This window comes from Puma concolor, chromosome C2 (genome assembly GCF_028749965.1).
Source record: "Puma concolor isolate L17-30 chromosome C2, mPumCon1.1.hap2, whole genome shotgun sequence".
Taxonomy (NCBI): Eukaryota; Metazoa; Chordata; class Mammalia; order Carnivora; family Felidae; genus Puma; species Puma concolor.
The window spans coordinates 100668226-100691345 of NC_141675.1; the positions used below are offsets into that span (position 1 = coordinate 100668226).

At 40.2% G+C, this 23120-nt stretch overlaps 1 protein-coding gene and 1 long non-coding RNA gene across 4 annotated transcripts in view; one reads left to right on the forward strand and one right to left on the reverse strand.

The window, feature by feature from the left end:
- The window catches only part of LOC147577452 (uncharacterized), a 71069-nt gene extending 58892 nt beyond the window's left edge, over positions 1-12177 (reverse strand). Inside the window, exon 1 of the long non-coding RNA XR_015240313.1 lies at positions 12027-12177. This is a non-coding gene — a long non-coding RNA (uncharacterized LOC147577452). The remainder of the gene's footprint in view (positions 1-12026) is intronic.
- The window catches only part of CD200R1 (CD200 receptor 1), a 150341-nt gene extending 127763 nt beyond the window's left edge, over positions 1-22578 (forward strand). The window contains exons 1-7 of one of the 3 annotated variants that reach the window (XM_086675436.1): positions 20-360; positions 9351-9434; positions 14097-14156; positions 17120-17440; positions 17559-17807; positions 22158-22281; positions 22407-22578. In XM_086675436.1, the coding sequence (XP_086531562.1) occupies positions 9410-9434; positions 14097-14156; positions 17120-17440; positions 17559-17807; positions 22158-22281; positions 22407-22506 (879 nt within the window). In that variant the 5' untranslated portion in view covers positions 20-360; positions 9351-9409 and the 3' untranslated portion in view covers positions 22507-22578. Of the gene's footprint in view, positions 1-19; positions 361-9350; positions 9435-14096; positions 14157-17119; positions 17441-17558; positions 17808-22157; positions 22282-22406 lie in introns of those variants that run through there. The other 2 variants (XM_086675433.1, XM_086675434.1) reach the window with 2 other exon arrangements.
- The last annotated feature ends 542 nt before the right edge of the window (positions 22579-23120 follow it).

Genomic DNA, 23120 nt, shown 5'->3' on the forward strand with positions numbered 1-23120 from the left:
TGATCTGGAAAGAAGACCCACACAGCTACAACATTTCCTGAAGTCAAAGCCTAGTGCAGAGCAAGACCCTAACGCTCCTTGATTCTATGGAGGCTGAAGGAGGTGAGGAAGCTGTGAAAGAAAAGTTGGAAGCTAGCAGAGGTTGGTTCATGAGGTTTAAGGAAAGAAACTGTCTTCATAGTAAAAATGCAAAGTGAGGGGGAGGAGTCAAGATGGAGGAAAAGTAGGGGGATCAGAATTTCCCTCCTCCCTTAAACACAGCAGTATTGTGGTCAGAACACTTGGAATACCCAGGAAATCAATCTGTGGAGTGGCAGAAGGTTTTCCACAGGTGGAAAGAGACAGCTTGGTGTGACAGAGGTATGTATTTGCAAATTGGGAGAGTTAAACTGTCAGTGTAGGCATGGAGGGGAGGAGAGCCCTTCTATGCAGAGACAAAAGGAAGTGAAGAGACGCTATAGAACTGTGGGATTGTATTTAGACAAGGGAAAAACCTCTCTGGACCATGGATGAGGAACAAAAAATACAGAGAGAGCCAGTTTCTAGTTTACAAACAGCCTTAGGAGTAACTATTAGGGTTTTCATGGTTGCACGACTTTCTCTGGACTGAAGCCTGCTGTGTGCATGCACCTGCTGCGGGGGGAGCCAGCCCCGGGCTTGGTGACTATCTTGGGGGTGCACTGGGAGTGAAGACTCCCCTTCCTTGGAGTACTGTGGGAAGAGGGCTTATTGCCACCCCTTCAGATGCCAGCCAAAGGCTTTTTATCGGCAGGGCTGGGTCCATGTGGTGCAGGATGCTTTACAACCTTGGATTTTGGATCCCAGAGGAATGCCTAGGAGGCCCAGGAGATTGTGAAGCAGAACAGGCCACCAGTGCCACTCTGTGAGGGGTGCCTGAACAGTATGGTTCAAGACACCTGTCTGGGGAGGAGAGATTGGGGTGTCACCATTTTCTCTCCAACGCCAACTGGGTGGGGCATCAAGGAACAGGACAGCGGGCCTAAGTGGAGGTGGGATCTGTCTACATCAAATCCTGCCCCTCATGCCTGGTAACTGCTTATCTACTGGGATGGAACTGACACTGAGTGAACCAGAGGGACTGTCCTCCAGACCAGCACAGCCACCAGTCCCAGGGACCAACAGACAACTGTCCTGTGGGTTTTGTATGTTAGTCTGGCTTTTAAAAGTTGTTTTTTTCCTTTATTATTTTTTTCTCTTTTCTTTACTTCTCTTTTCCCTTCTTTCTCCTTCTATGCCCCCCCCCCTTTTTTCTTTTCCTCTTTCCTTTGGGATCAGGCTCATAGTTCCTGATTTGATTTTTGGTCTATTACTATATGTATATGTATATGTATATGTATATGCATATGCATATGCATATGTATATATATGTATATGTATATATGTATATATGTATATGTATATATATATATTTACCATACTCTATTTACTATACTGTACTATATACTATACTTACTATGTTTCCCTTTCTTTGTTCTGGTTGTTTGTTTAATCAGGCATTTTCACTCTATTCTTTTTATACTTATTCTGTATCTCCTTCGTTATTTTCCTCTCTCTTTCTCTCTGGATTAAGCCTTATTAAACCTTAAGTTTGATTCTCTGCCTGGTCTTTTATCTGCCTCCCGCCTCATTTCTCTCTTTGTATGGGATAAGGCTTCCCCCCCGCCCATTTTCCTTTTTTCCAGGGTTACTTCAATGAACAAATCAAAGCACATCTGGTGGAAGGTCTAATCCACTACTATGAGCAGTGAGATAAAGCAAGCAAAGATGCAATAACAGAGTACACACAACACACTCCAAAAACACTTCCTGAAGTGTCAGATTTGGGACAGAGTATGGCCTCTTTCTAATATAGTACTGCTTGCAGGTGTGGGACACATAACAAAGTATAAAAGCATGTAAAAGACAGAAACCAGCCAAAGTGATGAAATGGAAGAAATCTCCTCAAAGGAAATTCCAGGAAGAAATGACATTCAGAGAATTGCTCAAAACAGATATAAACAATATATCCAAACAATACTTTAGAATAATAGTCATAAGACTAAGAGCTGGGCTTGAAAAAAAGCATAGAAGACACCAGAGAATCTATTGCTGCAGAGATCAGGGACTGAGAAATAGTTATGATGAATTAAGAAATGTTGTAAATGAGATCCAAAATAAACTAGATAGAGTGATAGCAAGGATGGGAGAAGCAGAGGAGAAAATAGGTGAAATGGAAGATAAAATTATGGAAAAAAATGAATCTGAGAAAAAGAGAGAAAGGACATTACTTGATTACGAGGGGAGAATAAGAGACCTAAGTGAGTTAATGAGATGAAACAATATCTGTTGCATAAGAATTCCAGAAGAAGAAGACAGAGAGAGGGGAAGAAGGTTTATTTGAACAAATTATGGCTGAGAACTTCCCTAACCTGGGGAAGGATGCAAACATCCAACTCCAGGAGTCACAGATAACTCCGTTCAAAATCAACCAAAACACGTCAACATCATGACATACCATAGTAAAGCTGGCAAAATAGAAAGATAAAAGAGTTCTGAAAGCATCTAGGGACAAATGGGCCTTAACCTACAAGGGTAGATACAAAAGGGTAATAACAGATTTATGCACTGAAACTTGGCAGGCCAGAAGGGAGTGGCAGGAAATATTCAATATGCTAAATAGGAAAAATATGCAGCCAAGAATCCTTTATTCAGCAAGGCTGTCATTCGGAATAGACGGATAAAGTCTTTCCCAGACAAATAAAACTAAAGGAGTTTATGACCACAAAATCAGCCTTGCAGGAGATTGTAAGGAGGACTCTGTGAGTGGAAAGCAACAAAGACTACAAAGGACCAGAAACACAACCACAAGCATGAGTCCTCAATATAACACAATGAGACTAAATCCATATCTTTCAATAATCACTCCGAATGTAAATGGATTAAATGCCCCAATCAAAAGACAAAGGGTATCAGAATGGATAAAAAACAAGGCCCATTTATATTCTTCCTACAACAGACTCATTTTAGACGTGAGGGCACCTGCAGATTGAAAGTGAGGGGTTGGAGAACCATTTATCATGCTACTGGGTGTCAAGAGAAAGCCAGAGTAGCCATACTTATATCAGACAAACTAGATTTTAAAACAGACTCTACCAAGAGAAGGGCATTATATCATAATTATGGGATCCTATCCATCAAGAAGAGCTAACAATTATAAATGTTCATTCCCAAACATGGAAGAATGCAATATATAAATCAGTTAATCACAAACATAAATAAATGTATAGATAACAATAATGTGATTGTAGGGGACTTTAACACTCCACTTACAACAATAGAGAGATGATCTAGGCAGAAAATCAGTAAGGAAACAATGGCTCTGAATGAAACATTGGACCAGATGGACATAACAGATATATTCAGAATTTGTCATCCAAAAGGAACAGAATACATATTCTCAAGTGCACATGGAACATTCTCCAAAATAGATCACATATTGGGTCACAAAACAGCCCTTAACAAATATAAAAGGATTTATATCATACCATGCATATATTCAGATCACAACGCTATGAAACTTGAAATCATCTAAAAGAAAAAAATTGGAAAGCCTCCAAACACATGGAGGGTAAACAACATTCTACCAAAGAATGAATGGGTCAACCAAGAAATTAAAGAAGAAATTAAAAATATATGGAAGCAAATGAAAATGAAAACACAACTGTCCAAACCCTTTGGGATGCAGCAAATGCAGTCCTAAGAGGAAAATACATTGCAATCCAGGTCTATCTCAAGAAGCAAGAAAGGTTTCAAATACAGAACCTATCCTCACACCTAAAGGAACTAGAAATACTGCAGCAAAGAAAGCTCAAAACCAGCAGAAGAAGAGAAATGATAAAGATTAGAGCAGAAATAAACAATATAGAATCCAAAAATACAGTAGAAAGTTTAATGAATCTAAGAGCTGGTTTTTTGAAAGAATAAACAAAATTGATAAACCCCTAGCCAGACTTCTGAAAGTGAGAGAGAGAGTGAGAGAGAGAGAGAGAGAGAGAGAGAGAGAGAGAAAACCCAAATAGATAAAATCTCAAACGAAAGAGGAGAGATCAAAACCAAAACCACAGAAATAAAAAAAATTATTAGTGAATACTATGAAAAGTTATATAAGAACAAACTGCAAAATCTGGAAGAAATGGACCCACACACTACCAAAACTCAAACAGGAATAAATAGAAAATTTGAACAGACCCATAACCAGAAAAAGTTGAATCAGTTATCAAAACTCTCCCAACAAATAAGAGTCCTGGGTCAGATGGCTTCCCAGGGGAATTCTAGAAGCCGTTTAAAGCAGAGTTAATATTTATTCTTCTCAAGCTGTTCCAAAAAATATAAATGGAAGGAAAGATTCCAGACTCATTTTATGAAGTCAGCATTACCTTGATTTCCAAATCAGATAAAGACTCCACTAAAAAGGAGAATTACATGCCAATATCCCTGATGAACAGGAATACAAAAATTCTCAACAAGACACTAGCAAGTTGAGTTCAACAGTATATTAAAAGAATTATTCACCATGATCAAGTGGGATTCATTCCTGGGCTGCAGGGCTGGTTCAATATTCACAAATCAATCAACGTGATACATCATATTAATAGAAGAAAGGATAAGAACTATATGATCCTGTCAATAGATGCAGAAAAAGAATTTGACAAAATACAGCATCCTTTCTTTATTAAAGCCTTCAAGAGAGTCAGGATATGGGGCGCCTGGGTGGCGCAGTCGGTTAAGCGTCCGACTTCAGCCAGGTCACGATCTCGCGCTCCGTGAGTTCGAGCCCCGCGTCAGGCTCTGGGCTGATGGCTCAGAACCTGGAGCCTGTTTCCGATTCTGTGTCTCCCTCTCTCTCTGCCCCTCCCCCGTTCATGCTCTGTCTCTCTCTGTCCCAAAAATAAATAAACGTTGGAAAAAAAAATTTAAAAAAAAAAAAAAAAAAAAAAAGAGAGTCAGGATAGAAGGAACATAACTTAACATCATAAAAGCCATATATGAAAAGCCCACAGGTAATATCAGCCTCAATGGGGAAAAACTAAGAGCTCTCCCCCTGAGATCAGGAACACAACAGAAATGTCCACTCTCACCACTGTTGTTTAACATAGTGTTGGAAGTCCTAGCCTCAGCAACCAGACAATAAAATGAAATAAAAGTCATCCAAATTGGCAAAGAAGAAGTCAAACCTTCACTTTTGCAGATAATATGATAGTCCACATGGAAAACCTGAAAGACTCCATCAAGAAACTGCTAGAACTGACACATGCTATCAGCAGTCACAGGATATAAAATCAGTGCACAGACATCAGTTGCATTTCTATACACCAAAAATGAAGCAACAGAAAAAGGCATCAAGGAATCGATCCCATTTACAGCTGCACCAGGAACTATAAAATACATAGAAATAAATCTAGCCTAAAAGGTAAATTATCTGTATGCTGAAAACTATAGAAAGCTTATGAACAAAACTGAAGAAGACACAAAGAAATGGAAAAATCTTCCATACTCATTGATTGGAAGAACAAATATTATTAAAATGTTGATGCTACCCAATACTACCCAATGCAGTCTACACATTCAATGCAATCTCAATTAAAATAGCACCAGAATTCTTCACAGAGCTATAAAAAACAATCCTAAAATTTATTTGGAACTATAACCGACCCTGAATAGTGAAAGTAATATTGAAAAAGAAAACCAAAGCTGGAGACATCACAGGCCTGGACTTTAGCCTGTACCCCAAAGCTGTAATCATCAAAACAGTATGGTATTGGCACAAAAACAGACACATAGTCCAGCGGAATAGAATAGAGAACCCAGAAATAGACCCACAAATGTATGACCAACTAATCTTTGACAAAGCAGAAAAGAGTATCCAATGGAAAAAAAGTCTCTTTAGCAAATGGCGCTGGGAAAACTGGACAGCAACATGCAGAAGAATGAAACTGGACCACTTTCTTACACCATACACAAAAATAAACTCAAAATGGATGAAAGACCTAAATGTAAGACAGGGAGCCATCAAAATCCTAGAGGAGAAAGCAGGCAAAAACCTCTTTGACCTCGGCCACAGCAATTTCTTACTTGACATGTCTCTGAAAGCAAGGGAAATAAAAGCAAAAATGAACTACTGGGACCTTATCAAGATAAAAATACTTCTGCACAGCAAAGTAAGCAATCAACAAAACTAAAAGGCAACCAACAGAATGGGATAAGCTATTTGCAAATGACATATCAGATAAAGGGTTAGGATCCAAAATCTATAAAGAACTTATCAAACTCCACACCTAAAAAACAAATAATCTCTTAAAGAAACAGGCAGAAGACATGAACAGATACTTTTCCAAAGAAGACATCCAGATGGCCAACAGACACATGAAAAGATGCTCAACATCACTTATCACTGGGGAAATACAAATCAAAACCACATTGAGATACCACCTCACACCAGTAGGAGTGACTAAAATTAGTAACTGAGGAAACAATGGATGTTGGTGAGGATGTGGAGAAAGGGGAACCCTTTTGCAATGTTGATGGGAATTAAAATTGGAGCAGACACCCTGGACAACAGTGTGGAGAAATTTTCCTCAGTAATTAAAAATAGAATTACCCTATGACCTAGTAATAGCACTACTAGAAATTTATCCAAAGGTTACAGAAGCGCTGATTTGTAGGGGCCCGTGTACCCCACTGTTTATAGCAGCACTATGAACAATAGTCAAATTATGGAAAGAGCCCAAATGTCCATCAACTGATGAATGGATAAAGAAGATGTGGTTTATATATTCAATGGAATACCACTTTGCAATGAAAAAGAATGAAATCATGCCATTTGCGGCAACACGCATGGAACTGGAAGGTATTATGCCGAGTGAAGTAAGTCAGTCACAAAAAGAGAAATATATGTTTTCACTCATATGTGGAATTTGAAAAACTTAACAGAAGACCACAGGGGAAGGGAAGGCAAAATAAGTTACAAACAGAGAGGGAGGCAAAACATAAGAGACTCTGAAATATAGAGAACAAACTGAAAGTTGATGGGGATTGGGGGCTGGGGGTGCGGGGAAAATGGGTGATGGGCACCGAGGAGGGCATTTGTTGGGATGAGCAATGGGTGTTGTACGTAAGTGATGAATCACTGGAATCTACTCCTGAAGCCAAGAAGACTACGTAGTATATGAGCTAACTTGACAATAAATTATTAAAAAAAAAAAGTGCAAGCTGAAGCAGCAAATGCTAATGTTGAAGCTTCAGTAAGTTATCCAAGAGATCTAGCTAAGATAATGCATGAAAGTGACTACACTAAAGAATAGATTTTTAACATGACAAAACTGTCTTATATTGGAAGAAGATGTCATTTAGGACTTTCTGATATTCTCCCTTTTTTGTATTCTGTACATTTGTGTTTTTCACCATAGTTTTCCAGGTTGAGTAAGTAGAGAATCAATGAGTAAATTGAATTCTGTTGTATTCTCCTAATCTGCCTACTTACTTTCTGGGGAGTCAAGTATAGGGGAAGCACATATTTCTTCCTCTTTTTTTTAATTTTCTTTTTATTTCTTTAAACATCCTCAACACATTTATTTTTATACCCTATGTTTCATAATTCTAATATATGAGATTCTGAATCTTATTCTCTCTAAGAATAACAGACAGCAGCTAATGAAAATAATATTATCTGACTTTATGGTTCCTTGATTCTTCCTGCGTTTTGTAATTTTGAAATGTGAGCTCATAATTGTGTGGCTTTGAGTCTGAAAACTGGTTTGAATACAAAAACCTGGTGAAGTACCATGATTTTCCATTATGGCAAATAACCTGAGTCTTTACTCACTGCTATGGACTGAATGTGTCCTCCAAAACTCCTATGTCAAAACCCAATCTCCAATGGGATGCCATTTGGAGACGGAGGCTTTGAGAAGTAACTTTGTCATGAGGATGGAGCTCTCAGATTAGTACCTTTATAAGAAGAGACCGAAGAGAGCCTGCTTTTTCTTTTTCACTCTCTCTCTGCCACTACGTGTGTGAATACAGTGAGAAGACAGCTATCTACAAGCCAGGAAGTGGGTTTTCACTGGACACCATGCCTGCTAGCGCTTTATATTAGACTTCTACCTTCTAGAACTGTGAGATAAAGTGTTTGTTATTTAAACAACTCTACTTTTTGTTGTAGGAGGCAACACTGATGTAAGACACTCATTTATCCTTCATCTGGTCATATAGGCCAAACCATACCGTCTTTGGCTTCCCTTTTATTTTACCCCTAAGAACATTAAGATTTATTTAGCTTTTGCCACAAATTCTTCAGGTCAGAGCCTCTTGGTTGTCATTATGGCCGTGATACTGTTTATGATTATCTATATTGTCCCTGACTACTAAGTGCTATCAACTTGTCTTGGCATTACAGAATCCTATCACCCTCTCTGTGGCCTGCACCACTTTCCCACAGATGATGGGAACCTCTGTAAATAGTGTGCATGGATGTCAGCAGTCACTTGATTCTGCTGGATTGGGAGAAACACTTCCCCAAAACACTTCAGGCCACTTCTCTCTTGTAAATAAATAAGAGGGTTTCAGAATTCTGTCTGGTTTTGTGGGATGGAGAGAAGATACAGAATCCTAAGACTTCCACCTCAAGAATGAGCCTGGGGAATGGAGAAGGTGCTTTCTTAGGAAAGAACTGAGAGACATCCCAGAATCTCTAGCTTGGTTGACAGGTGGATATCTTTTTCTGAAGAAGCCAGTCAGTAAAGACTGGGGGAGGTGATAGCTTCTTCAAGTGTGAAGACACTAGTAATGCAAAACTTTCAAAAAAATCAAGGAAGGGTGCCTGGGTAGCTCAGTCGGTTGAGCATTTGACTTGGGCTCAGATCATGATCTCATGGTTCATGAGTTCGAGCCCCACATCAGGCTCTGTGCTGACAGCTTGGAGCCTGGAGCCTGCTTCGGATTCTGTGTCTCCCTCTCTCTCTGCCCCTCCCCTGTTCCCTCCCTGTCTCTCTCAGAAAGTAAAATAAACATTAAACAAAATAAAAAAAAAATTCTTTGACTTAAATGTAAACACAGGAGGGTGCAGACACTCTGGATCTAAAGTAGGGGTATGCCAAACAGGTAGGAAGTTCAGGTCAAAAATTCATCCTGGAGCAAATCGTTCTGAGACTGGCTTGCCTGTCATAATTTATGTTTTTATTGGTAACTGCAATCCAAACATGGCCTGAAGAAAGTGAAAAAAAGTGTGATTTTAGGTAGAAGTCAGAAATACTAATGTGTATTCCGCTGATCACCCCATCTTGTCTTTTCAGAATGCATAAATGCAGAAACGAGAACTCTGGTTACACCAAGCAACGGATTAAGGCCAAAAATGAGCAAGGACAATGACAGTGCAGGTAATGGTCATCTTTTAATGACAATTCTACTAGATATGAGCTTGATGCTGGCAAAATTTTCATGTTTTAGGATCTTGAATTGTCTTATAGGTATTTATAGACTGTATTGTCTAAAATTGTCTAAATAAATATTTATTTTATTATTTAAGAGTGCTCCTAAATTTTTCATTCTAAAATTATTTCTTTGCTTCTTTAATACAGAATATGCTTTATTAGTCAAGAATGTGATCCCTAAGTGGACCAATGGCATATCAAAAATTTTTTCATTTAATTTTTAAAACATAAGTTATTATGTTTCAAACATGGATTTAAAAAATTAGGTCTTAGCAGATATTAGTAATTCATTTTCTGTGTTCCTCACCCAGGTCTACTGTCTCCCAAAGTTGCCATTACAGTTAGTTTTTTATTTTTACTTTAAAATTTTATTTTTTTTATGTATCTTACTTCATTGAAAAATGCATTCCTGGACTTATAAATATACTTTCTAATTTCATTCAGTTACTTCATTCAGTTACTCACTCTCTAGAAAAATTCAGTTTCAGGTCAACTACAGAGTAAAATAAGAAAAATAATTTTATAAACTATAAATCTAAGGGTTGGGGACAATGCATAGATGGTGCCCCCTCCCCAAAATGATAGGTTGAATGGCGTCCCTCTTCCCCCAAAGAAATATCCAGTTAGCACCTGTGAGTATGGCCGTATTTGGAAAAAGGGTCTTTGAAGATGTTATTAAGCTAAAGCTCTTGAGATGAGATCACCCTGCATGAGAGTTGGGCCCTAAAGCCATGACAAGAGTCCTCAGAAGGGAAAAGACATAGGAAGAAGGCAGTGTGAAGAAGGAGGCAGAGATTGAAATGATTCATCTACAAGCCAACAAACACCAAGGATTGCTAGCAGCCCCCGAAAGCTGGAAGAAGCAAGAAAGGATGCTTCCCTAGAGCTGTTGGAAGAAACACAGCTCTGCTGACCCCTTGAATCAGACTTCTGGCTTCCAGAAATATAAGGGGGAACATTTCTTTCTTTCTTTCTTTTTTTTTTTTAAGGGGGAACATTTCTATTGTATTATGTGACCACATTGGTTATTATATGTTAAGGCAGCCTGAAGGGACTAACATAATGAGTAATTAAGTTACTTTTGTACTATAGATATATTTAAAAGAACACAATTCACATTTCTCTCTCTCTTCACACACACACACACCACATTGTGAAAGAGTTAAGTTGGACTTCTGACATTAACAATGTGAATTTATAATCTTTTTTTAATGTATATTTATTTTTGAGACATAGAGAGACAGAGCATGAGGAGGGGGAGGGGCAGAGAGAGAGGCAGACGCATCATCTGAAGCAAGTTCCAGGCTCTGCAAGTACCCCTTCAGCACCTTTCCCTCTCTCTTCCTCCTCTGGGATACCAATTATGCGTAGATTATTTCTTTTTAGTGTATCACTTAGTTCTCTAATTTTCCCCTCATACTCCTGGATTTTTTTTTATCTCTCTTTCTCTCAGCTTCCTCTTTTTCCATAACTTTATCTTCTAGTTCACCTATTCTCTCCTCTGCCTCTTCAATCCGAGCTGTCGTCGTTTCCATTTTGTTTTGCATTTCGTTTAAAGCGCTTTTCAGCTCCTCATGACTGTTCCTTAGTCCCTTGATCTCTGTAGCAAGAGATTCTCAGCTGTTCTCTATACTGTTTTAAAGCCCAGCGATTAATTTTATGAGTATTATTCTAAATTCACTTTCTGTTATATTATTTAAATCCTTTTTGATCAGTTCATTAGCTGTTGTTATTTCCTGGAGATTCTTCTGAGGGGAATTCTTCCGCTTGGTCATTTTGGATAGTCCCTGGCGTGGTGAGGACCTGCAGGGCACTTCCCCTGTGCTGTGGTGTCTAAGTGGAGTTGGTGGGCGGGGCCGCAGTCAGACCTGATGTCTGCCCCCAGCCCACCGCTGGGGCCACAGTCAGATTGGCGTGTGCCTTTTCTTCCCTCTCCTAGGGGTGGGATTCACTGTAGGGTGGCGTGACCCGTCTGGGCTACTTGCACACTGCCAGGCTTGTGGTGCTTGGGATCTGGCGTATTAGGTGGGGTGGGTAGGCAAGGTGCACAGGGGCAGGAGGGGCAGGCTTAGCTTGCTTCTCCTTAGGTGATCCACTTCAGGAGGGGCCCTGTGGCAGCGGGAGGGAGTCAGATCCGCTGCAGGAGGTTTGGCTCCGCAGAAGCACAGAGTTGGGTGTTTGTGCGGAGCAAGCAAGTTCCCTGGCAGGAACTGGTTCCCTTTGGGATTTTGGCTGGGGGATGGGCGGGGGAGATGGCGATGGCGAGCGCCTTTGTTCCCCACCAAACTGAGCTCTGTCGTCTGGGGGCTCAGCAGCTCTCCCTCCCTTTGTCCTCCAGCCTTCCCGCTTTCCGAGCAGAGCTGTTAAGTTATGACCTCCCAGATGCTAAGTCGCGCTTGCTGTCGGAACACAGTCCGTCAGGCCCCTCCGCTTTTGCCAGCCAGACTCGGGGGCTCTGCTTGGCCGGCAAGCCGCCCCTCCGCCCCGGCTGCCTCCCGCCAGTCCGTGGAGCGCGCACCGCCTCGCCGCCCTTCCTACCCTCTTCCGTGGGCCTCTCGTCTGCGCTTGGCTCCGGAGACTCCATTCTGCTAATCCTCTGGCGGTTTTCTGGGTTATTTAGGCAGGTGTAGGTGGAATCTAAGTGATCAGCAGGACGCGCGGTGAACCCAGCGTCCTCCTACGCCGCCATCTTCCCTCCAGTCCAAGTTCCAGGCTCTGAGCTGTCAGCATAGAGCCTGATGTGGGGCTCCAACGCATGAACTGTGAGATCATGACCTGAGCCAAAGTTGGACACTTAACCAATTGAGCCACCCGGGTGCCCCGAAAACTATAACCTTTCTGAACTTCCAGGAAAAATTTGGTTTCAGATAAAGAAATTAAAGAAAGAAATCACAGGAGTATTCATTGATCAGAAGTTTGACACATTTATTTTGCTACTTTGATGTATACAGAGCTTCAAGGAAGACTGCGTAAGAATGGTTTCTATTTTCAGTGAAGATGTGATACTTGATATGAAATCAGCCTTCTATGGCAACTAGCTGCCAGTCGAGATAATAAAACTAAAGGATTCTATATCAACAATTAATGAAACTTAAAAAGTATTTCCAACATCATAAAAATAATCAGGAATATTTGTGAAAACAAGTATTTTTTTCCCTCTTCTGAAAATAATTATTTTGCACACTTAAGAGTACCTTAGAACATGTGGGTTTTATCTTTGCTATGAGAAGCTTCAGGGGTAATTGACTGGTATTTCTTCTCAGGGCATTCTTTGGGAGGAGGCATATTTTGCTCAATTGTAGGAGGATTTGGTATCTGATTCTAGAGGCAGATTTCTCCACGCACCTCCACTCACTGGAATACCTTTATTAACCAGAAGGTCTCTTTCTTTCTTGTTTTTCTTTTAATTTACTTTAAGTTTTTTATTTATTTTGAGAGAAAGAGGCAGAGAGAGAGATGCAAGGAGGGACAGAGAGAGAGGGAGAAAGAGAATGCCAAGCAGCCTCCACACTGTCAGTGCAGAGCCAGCTGTGGGGCTCAAACTCATGAACCGTGAGATCATGACCTGAGCTGAAATGGAGAGTCAGATGCTCAACTGACTGAGCCACCCAGGTGCCCCAGCAGAGGTCTCTTTCACACTCCAGCCTACTGGGAGATCATTCAACACAATGCTTGAAAACTTCTCTCAAATCAGTTATGAAAACATCACTTAGTGCAAGACCAGGCTCTTCTAACAGAATCCCATACGATCCAGACATGGATTTAGTTATATCTGCTAAGAACTAACTTGCTAATATTCCCATACAAGATGGCTAAAATGAGAAGCCACTGAAATGGTAAAAAGTTAACAGTTTATAGCATGAACATTATGCACTTTATCACTAAAAGTAACAAATGTCTACAGGGCATATGAAGTAAAATCCAAAGAATAGAAGAAAACCCTTTAAAGGTATCGATCACGACTAAATTCTTTGAACTTTCCATAGACAACAGCCTGTATCTTTAAAATAGGAGCAGTTCTCAGGGCTGTAGAGGCCAAAACGCCCATGAGAGAAATCCCTCATATACTGAACTAACCTTGGCTGGTCATGGTGGCCTCCCTTAATCCCCAGACAGTTCCCTTAGCTAGGGATGGAGGCGGGGGGGGGGGGGGGGGGGGGGGGCGCTCTTTGCAGTTTTCTTATTCCTATTTCTTATTTCTTATTCTTATCAGTCCTATTAGTTGCCCTCAATACTTGTCACACTTCACTTAAGGCAAGGAAAAAGGAAGGAAAGAAGGAAAGGATGAGAAGGAAGGAAAGAAGGAATGATGGGAAGGAAGGAAGGCAAGAGGGAAAGAAGGAAAGATATACCATTTATGGTAAAAATAAAATGGGAAATTTATTTCATTGAGGGAGAACTTGGAGTTGTCAGTGGAGATTTGGTTTATTTTTTACACATAATGATGGGAAAACTTCTAATTTCTTCTTTGTAAAGCTTTTTGTGGAATTAGGTTACAGTTAACTAATTTTCTGTCATGTTATATGTAAGATGTGGATAAACAGTGGCTTGCACTCCATTTAAGTCCCTAAAATTGGTTTCATTTACTTTTCTCTCAACATTTTCTAGCTTCAACCAACAGTTCACTTATGGACAGACAACACAGAAGTTTCATACTCCCTATGGAAGGTAATATGTTTTTAATTTTTTTCTAGAGGCCAGAACTAAAGGGAAAAAGTGTTGAACTTCCTTAGAAACATGGTTGATGGTCTGGTCACGGGGCTGTCCTGAGCCTGGTCTCAGTGCTGAGGTGTGAGGGACCCTGAATGACCCAGGCCTCCTCCCCCCAGGCAGTGCACATTCCGTCTGAGGATTATGGAGCCCTCCCTGTCAGGCACTGTGCTAGGCCATGTGGGGAACACAGGGACAAACAAGAGTAGCTAGAGCACCAGAGCGCCCTAAGGGGCTCATTTCGAGCAGGAGCCCAGATGTCAACACAGATGGCATTTGACGAGGAGATGAGCAATCACATCAAGTGTGCTCAAGTGTGCTGGGAGTGTAGAGGAGAAGGCGAAGCAGCAAGGCTCTGAGAAGGCTTCACGGCAGGTGCAGCGTGTGAAATGGCTCTTAGGGGAAGAGGAGTGTTTTCGTGGACAAAGAGTGGTCTGTAGGCCACCCCAGTCTGCAGGAATGATGTGAGGAAAGACCCAGATATGCAGCGGTGCTTGGTGTTTTCTTTGCGAAGTGTGGGGGCGGCTGAGGGGTGATAAGATGGCAAAGGTGAGTCCATCTGCAAAAGAGGGCTTTCAAAGGCAACACAATGACATGTAAGTGCTGTCTTCGGGCAGGGAGAGGTCTCTGAGGGGTGTTAGATGGAGGGGATCACACCCGTGTCCCAGAATCCTGGACCTGCTGCAAGGTCAGGTGTGAACCGAAGAGGGGAGAGATTTGAGACGGACACAGACATCAGGAGACTTCTGCAGGAATCCAGGTGTGTGGTGATGGGGTCGTGATCTAAGATCTGGCAGTGAGGACAGAAAGGAAAAGCCCCAAATCTCATAGGGATTGGTCTGTGTGCAGAAGGGCTGGAGGAGCCTGGAGGAGAGTCATAGACACAGGATGCAGAGAAGCTGGAAGGTGACTGCTGGTTTTGGAGCCAATAGGAGAATCCACCCACTATCCCATGACGTAGGAGGTGAAATCATGGTAGCTTATCACAGGGCTGTGAGGAGATTATATTTGTTAGACAGGTGCCAACCCCACTGAGTGTGGAGGAATGACTGGTCACTGATAAATTATCGCAACAGGTGTGAATAGAGAAAGAGGAGGACAAAGAAAGTGTGACTAACAGGAATCACAGAAGTCCCATCACAGGTGAAGGGGGATTGCTGGAGGGTCCTAGAGCAGAGGAAGTTGAAAGAACAGAGATTGTCCATGGTGCTTGGGATCCTCACCCTGGGAGCCACTTCTCTGGAGATGGCACCCCTGTTAAAACGCATATGATTATTTAATTAGCTAATAATTTCCTTTAAAAGAATAGAGTGAGATCTTGAGGCTCAATAGCAGGCAAAATATTAAAACCTTAGACTGTTCACAAGCAGAAGTGCAAACCCCTGAGAACACAAAAGAAAATTCACAACATGTTCTTCAGCCTTTTCCCTTTCTGATTTCATCTTCAGCATCCTGCCCTTGAGCACCTGAATGTTCACCCACACCCACCTCTAGCTGCTCTCCAAGCAGCCACCTTCGTGCTTGTTTATAACCTTGGCGAAGGTGCATTTTCCCTGTGCATGCAGGTTGCCACTTAAATCATGGATTTAACTGCTCTCTTAGACCTGCTTTCAAATCCTCCCCCTTGCTTCACATAGTTATGGGATTGTGATTTGTTTGTGAAATGCAAGGGCATGAGTCCATCACGCAAGAAGTAAGTGACACCAGAAGAGGAGAGGAGAGATTTCAACTGCAGGGGTTAGCACTCACAAGCGCCATCTGGATAGCTTTGCCCTCTCACAGCTGGTTTTGCTCATGTGAGAGTGATGAGCTCCCTGCCACTCACCTGCGTCACTGGTGCGTCCCAAGGGATGCCCCCAATCTGCTCTCAGCAAACCCCTCCCAGCCATGGACACATTATGTCAGTTTTTGGGAGAGCCAGAGCTTATATATTGCAGAATACTTGTAGGTTGCAGGGCTTAATTTTTACTTCAAAAGATGGACAGAAGGAGTGAACTTCTCCATTTATTCCTCGTAATTAGGTAGAAAGTCAGACACAATCTGTGAGCTAAGTTCACAGGCGAACTGTTTGGCAGGATACATGTGATTCAAAGGGAAGGAAGGATGGAAGATCTTGTTGATTTTATGACTGTGTGATTCTCCAAATAAAAACAACTCAAAAACTGTGCAGCTTGGTCAACCGGAATACCATGCTATTTATAATGAAAGTACCACATGCTTCTTATATTTATGTTTGTCTGAATTCCCACCTTTGGAGATAGGCATTTCATTCTGACATTAAGTGATTTATTGTCTCGCACTGAAATGTAGGAGAGAAAATTTTTCTCCTGTCTCAACTTTTCCACTTTTTATCCTGAGAAGCTTGAGTTATTAGAGAAATCTAATAGTCTCTATGGCCGAAATATTAGATATAATGATTTTGTCCATTAATTCTATATTGTGTTTTTTTGTTTGTTTCATACATATCAAAACTTCTGAATCAAATTTAAGCCCTTAAAAATTTCTTTAATTTTTTTTACGTTTATTTATTTGTAGAGAGAGAGACCAGGGAAGGGGCAGAGAGAGAGGGAGAGAGAATCCCAAACAGGCTCTGTGCTGTGAGTGCAGAGCCTGATGTGGGGTGCAAACTCACAAACTGTGAGCTCTTGACCTGATCTGAAATAGAGTCACTCAGCTGACTGAGCCACCAGGGGCCCCAGGCCTTAAAATATTTCTAACACATATAATAAATATAGATTATCTAAAAACACACAATATAGAAGAAAATGGGCTTATCTTTGGAATACTTTTAATATGTTATATACATTTTGTGCGTAGCAAAATCATGTTCTAGTATACTTTATGGAATATGTTGTAGAAAATTTAACATGGATTTCTTTATCAACCTTTTCTTTCATCATTCACTTTGTGTGTGTGTTCAGCTAACACTTCCCTGTCTAAACCTGTGGATACAAAGGCTGTGCTCTCTTGCCCTCCGATCACCCAGAAAGCTGTGCTGGTAACAATAAGATGGGAAATAATCCTCAGAGACAAGCCTTCCTGCACCAGAGCCTACAGGAGAGATATAAATGAGACCAGGGCCATAAACTGTAGTGACGAGACAATATCCTGGGACTCCAGACCTGATCGGAATCCTGCCCTTCAGATCGATCCAGTGGCCATCACTCATGATGGATATTACAGGTGTGAAGTGGTCACAACTCATGGGCATTTCTATCATGGATATCACCTGACAGTGTTAGGTAAGGAACATCGTATATTGTGGGATGTCAGATAACCAGATTTGGACTGAAACAGATGTCTCTCTCTATTCCATATCCGTGTGTTAAGACTGACGCATTTTCCCCTGCATCTCTGCAGTGCCCCCCGAGGTGACCCTGTTTCAAGTTGAGAATGGAGCTACCGTGTGTAGGGCAGCTGCAGGGAAGCCAGCGGCACAGATCTCCTGGACCCCAGGGGGAGATTGTCACACTGTGGAAGAGCCACTGGGCAATGACACAGTGACCGTCCAGAGTTCGTGCCGCTGGGAGGACCACCGGGTGTCTAAGGTGTCCTGCTCTGTGTCCCATCTGACTGGCAACAGGAGTCTGTCCATAGAATTGAATCAAGGTAATCACCTATTTTATTTAGAGTAATGAACTTGTTGCTCAGCATTTTCCTCTATTGATTATGAGTCACCAAGAAGAAAGTAAGAAAGCTTGTGTTCCTAATTTGAAGATATTCTCTAAAATGTAACTGGATAATGTGTTAGTATGCTAGGGAAATAGTTCCCATTTCTGTGTCAAATAGAAGGAATAAATTAAGTAATTTCTTATCAATACAATCTCTAAATATCTTTCATTCTGGAATCCATAAAATTTTTTTAACTTAGTATCTGTTCACTTGTACTTTGCGATTAATATTCACATAAAATAGCAAAACTTTTATATAATTTAAGAATACTTACTTAGTAGATATATAAGAACAATAATTATCCCTTCCTTCTTTTTATTTCTTGTAATCACCACTTTTTGTTACTCTGAGTAAGAGAGAAGATTTCCTTCCTCCTCTTCCTTGTCATCTGAAACCTATACATCAATTCATTTGCCAAATATTTATTGAATGTTCTTATGTGTTTGAAGCTGTCATATAAAGATGAAAAGACAAGGTCCATGTCTTCATATTATTCTAGAAAGTATAACCTGGTTGTTAGAAGAAAAGCCTTTGGCACAATATGGCTTCTTGTTTACCAGCTGTGTGAGTTGAAACAATATTTAATTTCTCTGTCTCATGGCTTTTGAAAAAATGGAGATATAATTAACATATAACAGTAAATTAATTTCAGGTGTAGAGCATAATGATTTGATATTTGTATGTATTACAAGATGTTCACACCAATTAGTTACATCTCATGTTTTCTTCATCTGCAGATGGGATGACAGAACCCATCTCACAGAGTTATCATGATAATTAAAAAGAATGATATATTTACCTGACCTGGTGCCTATCACATATTTGGTACTCAATATATTTTAGCTAATGTATTTACCATACTAACACAATGTTAGCTCTTATGTTTATATTAGTAAGTGTTAGCCACTATATTGATTATATCAATACATATTAGCTATTGTATTCATTATTATACTATTAAAAGCCATCACATACTCTTAATTATTCCTCATAACATCTCTTATTCATTATTTTTGCAATAGTTTTATTGAGACCTAATTTATGTACCATACAATTGACCCATTTAAAGTGTACCATTCAGCGGTCTCTAGTGCATTCAACTATGCAACCATCACCACAGTCAATTTTAGAACATACTCCTCACTCCAAAAAGAAACCTCTATCCTTTGGCTGTCACTCTCTAATTCTAGAAATCCTCCAGCTTTAGGCAACCACTAACCTACTTTCTATATCTATAGATTTTCCCATTTTGGACATTTCACATAAACAGGACCATATAATATGTGCCTTTTATTACTGGCTTCTTTCCCTTGGGATAATGTTTTCACGCACTAGCCATGCTGTGGCATCCTTATTTTCCTTTTTCAATCTCCCACCCACTCTAGGTTGTTATTTTATACTTCTTATCTCTAGGTGTATGCAATTATCTGCAGTCCCGTCTGACTTTCTCTGCCATAGAGCAAATATTTAACCTATACTCTATACTCATTTTTCCCTTCCAAGTCCTGAGAGACTCTGCTTCAGTAATTATCCTTGCTCTCTTTTGTTCAGTCTTTTTTGTTCCACAAATCCTTTCCTTAAGGCTGATTATATGAACTTTCCTGTTTTCCTCTCATGTTTAAAAGTAGATGCTATGGGGGTGCCTGGGTGGCTCAGTCGGTTGAGCGTCCGACTTCGGCTCAGGTCATGATCTCACGGTCCGTGAGTTCGAGCCCCGCATCGGGCTCTGTGCTGACAGCTCAGAGCCTGGAACCTGCTTCAGATTCTGTGTCTCCCTCTCTCTCTCTGACCCTCCCCCGTTCATGCTCTGTGTCTGTCTCAAAAATAAATTAACATTAAAAAAAAAAAGTATATGCTATGACTTCCCCAAACTCTTAGCTCTTGCCTTTCACTCATATCCAAGATTTTTTAAAAGAGGCATCTATATTCACTGTCTCTTCTAAATTACCTCACATCTACTCCTTAACTCTCCTGGAATCTCTCTGCACAGGAAATGTTCTAACAAAAAGCCAAAGATCTCTCAGATGTCAAACGAAATATAAAATTTTAACTCTAAGTTATTAATTAGCTTCTCTGTGATATTTGATATGGCCTTTCCTCTCTTCTCACCTATTTTCTTCCCATAATTACTTGGTTCTTTAGTCAACTTCTTAATTTTCTTAATAGATTGATTTCCATCTACTCATTCCATGAAGGAAGGCATTTCTAAGAGTTACATCATTGACTGTATTCTCTTTTCACCTTTACCCCTATTCCTTGAAGGATCTCATCCATACATGTGGCTCCAACTACCACCTGATTCTTGACTGTCAAATATATATATTCAGCCCAGATTTCACTCCTTGGCTATATGAACAAAACCAATTTCCAATTGAATGTCTTCAAATGGTGCATCAAGGGCACCTCAATTTGCATGTTCCTGAAAAGGAATCCCTCTTCTGTACTCCTTCATAAGCTCCATACTTATATTTTGTCTTGATAAATGACTCAAGCCAGAAAACTAAAGATATCCTACAATATCGCTCTTCCTTATTTCCCATATTCAAAATCAGTCACTATGTTATGCTGATTTTATCTTAAAATTTTTTTCTTAAATCTAGACCTTTTTCTTTTTCTCCTTTGCTTGGGTGAGCACATGATCATCCCTCACCAGAATTATTACAATATCCTTGTAACAGGTCTTTTGACCCCTAGCTTACCTCCCTCCAATTTATCACCTACAGTGTTGCCAGAGTGATTTTTCTGAAATGAAAAACATTTTAGCCCCAGTGGCCTCTCTTTGTCTCTTGGAAAGCTAAACCCCTTTGATCTGCCACTCTCCTTAGCCTCCTGTCTTGCTAATCTTCAGTCTGTACCCATGCATGTGGGGCTGTTTGGGCCCCTCAATTGTACGTCATACATGCAATTGCTACTTCTCCACAATCACTTCTTTCCTCATACTCTCTTCTTTCATTTCATTTGTTCAATTTCTATTGAAGTTTTAAAACTTAGTTTGATATAGTTTCTCTGGGATAATTTTCTTTTGCCCTGCAGTTTGGTTAGCTGTTCCTACTCTGTGCTCATGTAATGCCCCATGTATGCCTCTGAGTACTTCATAGTCCTGTAATTGATGGTCTGCTTCTCTGATTCCCAGTGCATCATAAACTCCTAGAGAGTAGGAACCATAGTCTTCATTTTTGTATCCACAGGGTCTGGCACAGTGCCTGACACATACAAATAACTACAGAATTAGGTTCAGACCATCCCAGACTTCATCTCTATGTACCCCGCTCTCTGCTCCACTACATTTGAATTAAGATAATGAATTCTTCAAGTTTTTTTTTAAATTATTTCTTTCCCTTTACAAGTTCTTCCTTCTTTTCTTAACCTATTTAATCCTGTTATTGGCAAGGCTCAGTTCAAATTCCACTTCGCTCTGACCTCCCAGGTGGAGTTGATACAGTTTTCTTATTCCTTAGATGATTTATGATCTGTAATGCTCACTTAGCACTGTTTGCCCTCTTATAAGTGATCTTTTCATTTGTATGGATCGGACTTCTCTAATTGGATTGTGAGCTTTTTGAGGGCTGAGACTGTGTCTTCCTCTTCTCTGAAAGTGCCAGAGAAGGAGACTGTCTGACATTCTTCTAGTTTAGTATATGAGCAGGTTATTTAACAGGATGACATCACTTTTGGAGCCAAGAGTCAGAATAATTTACTTTGGTTGCCATTTTCACAGAAGAAAAACTTCAGAATGATAGTCCTAATTAGTTTCATTTTATCTTTTCATTTATTTATAATTTATTAATAATTATAATTTATTCATAATTCTGGGGGCCATTTTATAGATAAATAAATGAAAGTAGGAAGACATAAAATATCCTACTAAATAAAGGGGTTCCAGCAACTCAGTGACAAAATTTCTCCTCCGTATGAAAAGTATTATCAGATAGTGCTCAAAATGTTAATACCCCCAAAGACTAACATTTACACAGAAATTAGAAAGTATATTTCCTTTTTTCTTATAAAATTGCAAAGTACTAACGATACTCACTGTACATTTATTCATTCAGAAAATATTTATTGGAAGTCGACTGTATATAAAATATAGACACAGTTCCTAAACTCTGTCATGAAAGAATATCTTAGCAGCGTTTGAATTGTAGTCTAGAAAATGTTTTTGATTATGACAGTCTGTGAACTTTTAAGAATATTTTAGAAGTCTCTTTTAAACAATTGACCCTATTTTGTTCATTAGAGGAATCTTGAAATGACTCTTTACCCCGCCTGTGTTGCCTGTATTTAAAGGTGTCATAGTCCTGGGATTTCCACCATCAACCTTACTCATCGTTCTCTATGTGAAATTTTCTCTATTCCTGGTTATCCTCGTCATTGTGGGATTCATCTACTTCCAGAGAATAAAAGATTGCAGGTAGGAAATAAAGACTAAAAAAATATATAGACTCATTAGAAAGATGACATCATTGTAAGACTTTGAGTCTACAATGTTCTGGGAAAAGCTGGACATATTTTTTGGCATACTGTCTGTTCCTTTAGCCCCTTCTTTGATGTACAAGCTTTATTAACACCTGAGAGCCCAGGAAGAGATGCCTGCAACCCTGGACAAAATCTTCTGATTCATTACACTGCCTACTGAGAGATAACCTGACCCAGGCCACCCTTCAAGAATTCTCTGGGAGGGAAATAAAGTTCAACTGGAGTTTCTTAAGTGTTTACTCTTTCATTTCTATGCCTCTGAAGCCTTGTATTCATTTCTACTTAATTATATATTTTTATTTTATTTTTACTTAAAAAATTTTTTTAATGTTTATTTATTTTTGAGAGAGAGAGACAGAGTGTGAGCAAAAGAGTGACAGAGAGAGAGAGAGAGAAAGAGAGAGAGAATCGGAAACAGATTCCAGGCTCTGAGTTGTCAGCACAGGTCCCGATGCAGGGCTCAAACTCATGAACCACGAGATCATGACCTGAGCTGAAGTTGAACACTTAACCGACTGAGCCACCCAGGCACCCAGACCCTATGTTTACTTTCTATTTAAGGTTATGTATTTATTTTGAGAGAGAGAGAGAGCATGTGTGAGAGGGTCAGATTGAAGGAGAGAGAATCTCAAGCAGGCTCTGCACTGTCAGCGCAGAGCCCAGTGCAGGGCTTGAACTCACAAAATGTGAGATCGTGATCTGAGCCGAAATCAAGAGTCAGAGGCTTAACTGACTGAGCCATCCAGGCCCCCATGCTTAATTATATATTTTATG